Source organism: Silurus meridionalis, chromosome 4 (assembly GCF_014805685.1).
Source record: "Silurus meridionalis isolate SWU-2019-XX chromosome 4, ASM1480568v1, whole genome shotgun sequence".
NCBI classification, from domain to species: Eukaryota; Metazoa; Chordata; class Actinopteri; order Siluriformes; family Siluridae; genus Silurus; species Silurus meridionalis.
Genome location: NC_060887.1, coordinates 11,624,412 through 11,632,434, shown reverse-complemented (window position 1 = coordinate 11,632,434; position 8,023 = coordinate 11,624,412). Strand labels below are relative to the sequence as shown.

General features: G+C 34.8%; 1 protein-coding gene across 2 annotated transcripts; it reads right to left on the bottom strand.

Moving 5' to 3' along the window:
- Nucleotides 1–490: 490 nt before the first annotated feature.
- Nucleotides 491–7,770, bottom strand: LOC124383933. Of its 2 annotated transcripts, XM_046846321.1 has the most exons (7): nucleotides 7,423–7,770; nucleotides 6,368–6,495; nucleotides 2,768–2,887; nucleotides 2,512–2,530; nucleotides 2,205–2,225; nucleotides 1,625–1,778; nucleotides 491–1,511 (listed from the first exon to the last, which is right to left on the bottom strand). In XM_046846321.1, the coding sequence occupies exons 1-7, from the start codon at nucleotides 7,508–7,510 to the stop codon at nucleotides 1,319–1,321; spliced, it is 723 nt and encodes a 240-aa protein (XP_046702277.1). In that variant the 5' UTR covers nucleotides 7,511–7,770; the 3' UTR covers nucleotides 491–1,318. The 2 variants fall into 2 exon arrangements, with proteins under 2 accessions (XP_046702277.1, XP_046702278.1); XM_046846322.1 differs by lacking the exon at nucleotides 2,768–2,887.
- Between the last annotated feature and the right edge of the window lie 253 nt (nucleotides 7,771–8,023).

Sequence of the window (8,023 nt, the reverse complement as noted above, 5' to 3'; positions counted from 1 at the left end):
AGACCATCATTTATAGTGGATGGACTTAGACAATCCGGATACTGTTGTTTTGCCTGAAAAAGACACCAATACATTTTAGGCAAATTGTTTATTCATGGTGGATTACACATTAAATCAAGTGATTCATTTTCTTAATATCACCCAAACAAGAATAACTGAAAAGTAATAAATCAGTCATCAACCTACTATACACTGTGTGATTCATCTACACAACTTCATTCCATTTTGATGAATGGATTAATTCATCAAGCACAAGATTAATTCGATTTTTAGAATTTCTAGATCTAAAAGCACATTTTGTAAAATAACTACCAAAACTGAACTGTTATTTTTTATCAATTCTTATCTAGATTTGCACTGCAAACATCAGCAGCAGCATTTACTTGTCAGTATTGGTACGTGACCATGGAGTAAGCAACATGATCTATGGCTAAGTGTGGATTATTCACCTACAGTATCTCACAAAAGTAAGTACACTCATCACATTTCAACAACCATTTTATTATGTTCTCGAAGGAAATTACTATAGAAAAGAAACGTGGATATACTTTAGAGTAGTCAATGTGCAGCTTGTATAGCAGTTCAGGTTTACTGTCCTCTATTATTGGGGTCAATATTATGTGAAAACTGCCGTTTGGCCCAGTTTCTGACGAGAGGGCACTGTTCTCTGATTTAGAATTTCACAGTAATAGTTTTGCAGTTATCAACACACTATTGTGACTCAAATACACACCTACATGCCAGAGTCATGTGATGTTCCTTTTATAGACATAACCACCGTTACAAGCCGTTGCACAACTTTCATAGATTTCATTTAGCAGACACTAATGTTGAAATCACATATAATGTATTTTGCATTATTCAGTCATACAATTTTTTCTGAATTTCTGACAGACAGTGAGCATAATACTGTATATGCAAATTTACAGGCTGATACATTTTATTTTAAAATGACACAGTTTATCACACTGAATGCTTTTGAAAAAACGAGCCCCTGATAGAAAAACACTTTGCTGTATTAAATATTTCTCTAACAGATATTTAAACAATATATTTATATATATAAAATAACAAATCTTGCTTACCATGCAAACTACACAAATGTCAAATGCTCATTATAAGACAATTTAATGCAAAAATGTGAGCATTGACTATATGAAACAAGGAGAGAACGCTACAGTAACCTTTTGCTAGATGTAACAGGAACCATTATAGATTCATGACAGTGTGTGGTTTACAAAGGTTTTTAGCATTCTACCCATAGATGAATCATCTGTGATGGTATCTGTGAGTGGCGATTGAGTGCAAGTGTGTGTGATCAGACAGGTAATTGTGAATGAGACAGGGAGTGTAAATGTTGGGAGTCTGTGTCAGAAGTAGCCAAGTTTGTAAACTGTGAGGCATTTTGAGAAGTTCTGTTTGACATCAAGTTCATCATAGGAATGGTGTTGGAGTCCTGCACCGCTTGTGTGTAATTATTTCTGAACCAGTATCTTCTATTCTGAAAACATCTGAACAAACAGAATGACATTAATCTATGTTAGAATTATTATTCAAATTTTTTTTAATGAGAACATATAACTAAATGTTTAAGGAATAAGTGGAAGCAAATTGAGGGGTTTACCTTTTAAGCTTTTGCCAATTATAATACACACAACAACCAAGGAGGCAAACAAAAAGACCAACACTCAGAGCAATCCAGACAAACTCATATGGAGTTTTCTTGGGTTGTGGGGTGGTGGGCTGTGCTGTTGTCAGACTGGGACTGTCAGTCAAATCTGAAAAAATGTGAATAAAAGACTATTAAAAAAAAAGTAAGGTTTCCTCCTGCAATATCAGTGAATTTGTTACCTTATTCTCATGCCATTTCATGCTCATCGTTTATCTTGTTTAATCTTAGAGGATAAATTTAATTTAAAAGAAATATCTTTATCTTTCAAAGTGCCTTTCCAAAATCTTATTCTATTGTTAACTGTACCGTGACGGTTCGGGAGAAATACATGTACCCTTAAACCCCTAGTATCTTATAAATTGCAGAGCGCAGGGATGCACAAATTAATCAGCCTAATATCAGCTTAAACAGCAATTTAAACATAACTGAGGTGAATACAATTACTGCATATCACGAATATCTCAAACAGCTCTTTACTTTATTTATAAAAAAAACATTTTCCAGTTCTAAAGCTATTCACAAAGATACTTACTTGTATAAAGGTTGCTTTTGTCTGTAACCCAGAATAATAACAAAACAAAAAGATTAATTCAATTTGCACATAACCAACATGACACTTTTTCACCATTACCATCTATGAGTAGGTGTAAGTTTAGTAATTTACAGACTGAATATATACAAACATATATAGAATCTTTAGGTCCCTTCACCACAGCATGCAAAGATAAACAGCAGTGAAATTAGATGTTTAAACAGCAGCAGACACTTTTAATCATATTTTTGATCAAGTGATGTATCTGTTTATACAATCTACAGAATTCATTTAACATTATACTCACATGGGCAGTCGATGGTCGTCTGTGAAAAATAAAAAAACAGATACAAATTTTCAGTCATTTAATCGCTTTGGTTATGAAAGCACACATATTGTTAACTTACTGCTACTTTCTAATTATTTTTTTTGTTATATTTTTTGCTATAATCTTAGCTTATCTTATTCAGCTTCTTATCTCCATTGAAAGACTTAATTTTTTAACATGTATTTATATTTAAAAGTAAAGATTAAAGCACTGAGTAATATTATGAATATCTCACCCCTGTAAATTTATTGAGGTAGGAAACATTCCCAAAGCAGCTCCTGAAGAGGACATAAGTATGATCTTGACTCTCAATGGTGGTAGGGTTAAAATCATCTTCATTCGCATGAACAATACCCTAAAAAAAGAGACATGGTTTCAATAAACAAATATATATATATATATATATATATATATATATATATATATATATATATATATATATATATATATAGTGTTTCTTTGATGCCATGATTTGTTCATTAATAATATTTATAAAATAATTATTTGTAGCTTGTTAATTATTTTAATAATTTATCTAAATTCTTCAAAGGTGTTAAATACTATTGTGAATTCATATGTTTTAGTGAATCATTTTAATATTATTAATAATATTTACCCCTTCTTGTATTTATTTATTTATTTATTTATGTATAATTAATATTCTTATATACCATTGTGTATTCAGTTAAGACATCAGATCAACTTGGGCAGTGTAAATATGTACTATTTAGGACACCTGACTATTACATCAACAGGGAATAGAATTCAATACAATTTTATTGTATTGCAATAAATAATGGACGTTTCCCAACACAGCTTTAAATTAATAGATTGCATAGTTTACATTTAAGCATTTGCAGACGCCCTTATACAGAGCAACAATCAACTGAGCAGTTGCGAGTTAAAGGTCTTCCTCGAAGGGCTCAGCAGTGGTGGCTTTCTGGAACTGGGATTTGAAATCGTGACCTTCCGATCCAAAAGGCCAATGCCTTAACCACTGAGATACCACCTTTCCAGAGAAACTGCAGAAGCACATGATCTGCTACATTTACACTTACATGAAATAAGTCTGTAGAAAGCACATTGCTCATGCTCATGTTCAACACAGATTTACAATCACACACTTCATATCCCTCAAATGAGGATGGGTTCCCCTTTTGAGTCTGGTTCCTCTCAAGATTTCTTCCTCATAACATCTAAGGGAGTTTTTCCTTGCCACAGTCGCCATGGCTGCTTATCAGGGATAAATAAACACTGTTCACCTTAACTGTTACATTCTGTAAAGCTGCCTTTAGACAATGTTTGTTGTTAAAAGCGCTATAGAAATAAACTTGACTTGACTTGACATTTATGGTCTTTGGCAGACCCCCTATCGAAAGCATCTGACATTTATCTCATTCATACAACTGAGCAGTTATGTGGTTAAATGCCTTGCTCAGGAGCCCAGGAGTGGTAGCTTGCTGTGGCTGGGATTTGAACTCACGACATTGCATTTAAAATACATAGACATTAATATGGTGTTGCTTCCCCCAAAGGTGGGAAGTAACGAAGTACAAATACTTTGTTACTGTACTTAAGTAGATTTTTATGTAGGGTTATCAGTATTTTACTTCACTATTTATTTTCTGGACAACTTTTTACTTTCACTTATTACATTTTTTTTACACAAATGTCTGTACTTCCTACTTCTTACATTTTCAAACCAAGCTAGTTACTTTTGTTTGAGCCTATTTGGTGACATTATCAATATTTCTTCTTCTTACTTCTTACACCCTTTTCAGCCCATCAACCTATTTCTTGTCATTTCAGGATTGTTTTTTTTTTTTGCATAGATTGCTTGAATTACAAAGTTGGCATCCTATTACAGTACCAGGCTTGAATTCACTGAAATCTTCAGATCGACCAATTTTTTTCTACAAATGTTTGTAAATGCAGACTGCATTGGTATACACTTGTGGCAGGGTGACTGCTTGAAACATGTGAATTCAATAAGTTTGTCCCAATATTGTTGTTCATATAGTGCATTATGAACCGCTTGCAGTAGAATTATTTTATAAAAGAAGAATAACACACTTCATTTAACATCATACAAAGTCAGCATTAAAGAGGAAGAGAACATGACAGATGCTTTGGTTAGTTTTTTTTATATGGTTGCAACATTAATTTAATAACTATATTACACATGATGTATTATTGATGCATATATGCACTCACTGAGTACATTATTAGCAACACATACACTGATCAGGCATAACATTATGACCACTTCATCATGGCACCTGCTAATGAGTACCTGTTAATCAGCAAGTGTAAATTTTGCCCTCAAATTTGATGTGTTAGAAGCAGGAAAAATGGGCAAAAGTAAGGATTTGGTGACCTTAACAAGACCCAAATTGAGATGGCCAGTTGACTGGATCTCCCAAAAGTGGTCCAAGGAAGGAACAGTGGTGAACCGGCAACATTGTCATGGGCGGAAAAGGATCACTGATGCACGCAAGGACCAGAGGCTGGCCCGTGTGGTCCGATCCAACAGATGAGCTTCTGTAGCTTAATGCTGGTTCTGATTTAAAGATAGGGGTCAAAAAAAGGGTCCCTGGTGGTCTAGTCGTTAGGATGCAGCGCTCTCACCACTGCGGCCCGGGTTCGATCCCTGGTCAGGGAACCAACCCCAGCCACTCTTGGTGCCCCCAAGCCCGGATAAATTGGGAGGGTTGCGTTAGGAAGGGCATCCAGCATAAAAAACATGTGCCAAATCATACATGCGGATGATCCGCTGTGGCGACCCCTAATGGGAGAAGCCGAAAGAAAGTTATCTCAGGAATGGTTTAGGAGCACAACAATGAGATTGAGGTGTTGACTTAGCCTCTACAAATTCCAAATCCAGATCTTAATCCAATCTAGCATCTGTGGTATGTTCTAAAAAAAAAAAAAAAGTCAGATCCAGGCAGGCTTCACCTGCAACCTGCAGGACTTTAAGTCTCTGCTGCAAACATCTTGGTCCAAGATACCACAGCACACCTTCAGGGGTCTAGTGGAGTCCATGCCTCAATGGGTCAGGGCTGTTTTGGTGGCAACAGGGGAACCAACAAAATATAAGGCAGGTGATTATAATGTTATGCCTGATCGGTGCAGTTCATGTAGTTGCATTCATGCAGTTATCTAACAATGCAAGTGCATGCACAGTAACAGTGCAATGTGTAAAATATGAACCAGCAATTTCAGGTAATGAACACATCAAACATCCGAAAAATGAGATCTCTGAGATTTTGGCAGTATAATTGGTTCTAGAAAGATTCGTTTGAGTATTTCTAGAATTGATGATCTCGTGGAATTTTCACACACAACACATGCTAGTGTTTACAACATTTTCAGAATGTTGTAATAAAGAAAAATGGCAAAAAACATTAATGGGGGAAATTCAGATTTCACATCAACTAAACTTTCCTGGTCAAAACATTTAAAAACAAGTTTTGGCCGATAAGTTCTAGTAAAAGGAAATTTTACAGAATTCTGACTTTGTCAAGGCACACATATGAGTGTGATGGAGGCTTAGGTGTCCACATAGTGTAATATATTTTTAGTACATGACAGTATGGTCATTAAACAAAAAATGGAACCACTTCCTTTTCCCAAGACTAACAGAAACAAAGCACACATATGAGTGTGATGAAGGATTAGGTGTCCACATAGTGTAATATAAAAAACACATAAATATATATTCAGTATATGACAGTATGGCTATTAAACAAATTTTGCCACTTCCTTTTCCCAAGACTAACAGAAAAGCGACAAAAAAATTGAGCTATTATGGACATTTACTGACATGTATACTCACAGCGATCTGCCAGCTGTATCCAGGCATCTCGGTTACTGCTGTTGTATTAATATAAATCCCACAGGTTCCATTTGAATGTTTTTCTGTATAGCAGTCACTGCCTTCCCCAGGTGGAATAAACACGATGGCTGTGTATGAAAAATAATCAGTTAGAACTTTTTTTTGCCAAAAAAATAACAATGTTCTGTAGGTGGGGAAATTCTGGGTTGTATTGTATATACTGGGACACTGTGTAAAGTTTAAGACATGGTGTCCACTGGTGTCCAGTGGCATTTCAAAAAATTTAGAGGCTGGCAAAATGTATATTGGAGTCTTTCCATCGTCCATGCAGAATAAATGAAAAGCCCTTGAAGCAAATTCAATCTCTAACCGTTTTATTTCTACAAAACCTGTTATCAGCATTTTTATATATTTACTTATATGGGTATATTAATGAAATTTTCTCTAAGATACAGCAACAAAAAAGAAAAAAAGCCTTCTTCATTAGCTAGGCTACACTGTAAAATTATTTTCTTTGTTAATGATTTCCTGTTACTTCAAAATACTAACGTTAGTAGATTTAAGAATATAATTTAACTATAAATAACTCGCATAGACACACTGACTAAATCACACAGGATTTATTGTAAATTGTTTAGTAATTTATTTACAGTAAAACACTTACCCACTATTTAGTCATTTTCTAGCTTACTGAAATGTGGAAATGTTTATATATTTTCACCTTTATTTATATTTAAGATTACGTTTACATTTTAATATTTTGATACGCAATCAGTTGACAATTTAAGACTATTTATATAGTTTATATAGAAGTTTACATATATAGACTTCTATGGTTTCAAGTAGAGGAGCGCATCCCTTTTAAGCATCTACAATGGAGAAGCGTCTGGGTGAAAGATGAACTAATTCACTAAAAGATACATACATTTTTATACGAATAAAAAAAATAATAAAGAATAATAATTATATATATAATATTATATATTTTTTGTAATTTTTTTTGGGGTGGGGAGGGGTGGGGTGGAAATCAACTGAATCCAACAAAAATGACTTACCAATCAGCCATAAAGTGCCTCGACCCAAGCTGAGTATTCCACCTTCAATCCAAAATCTTCTCATCTTCTCAGTCCAGGAACTTCTCATTCTCCCACACCAAACTCTTTCTGATTCTTCCAGACCCCAATCTTATCTTCTCAAACCAAAAGCATCCGATCCTCCCACACCAAAATCTCCTTATCCTTTCAGCCCAAAATCTTCTGATTGTCCATGAACACGAATCAACAGATCGTAAGTACAGTATATCGTGAGACTGCGTTGGATTTTCACTTCTTATAGTTCAGTCATTGTGTAGACTTTGTGAACGGCGCATGACGAACTCTTCCTCAGTCATACACACGACCCCTAGCGGCTTAACAAAAAAATGCATAACACTTTACAGCCAACACCCACAGGACTATAGAAGACAAAACAGACAAGCCAAGGTGTGACACATTAACTGGTTTACACACACACACACACACACACACACACACACACACACACACACACTCTGGCACTTCTTTGTTTGCACTCTTGATATAGGAAGACGACATAGATAAACTATATAGTAATTTGTAAGATGTGACGACAAACATAACATTACGTTCTATAAGAACA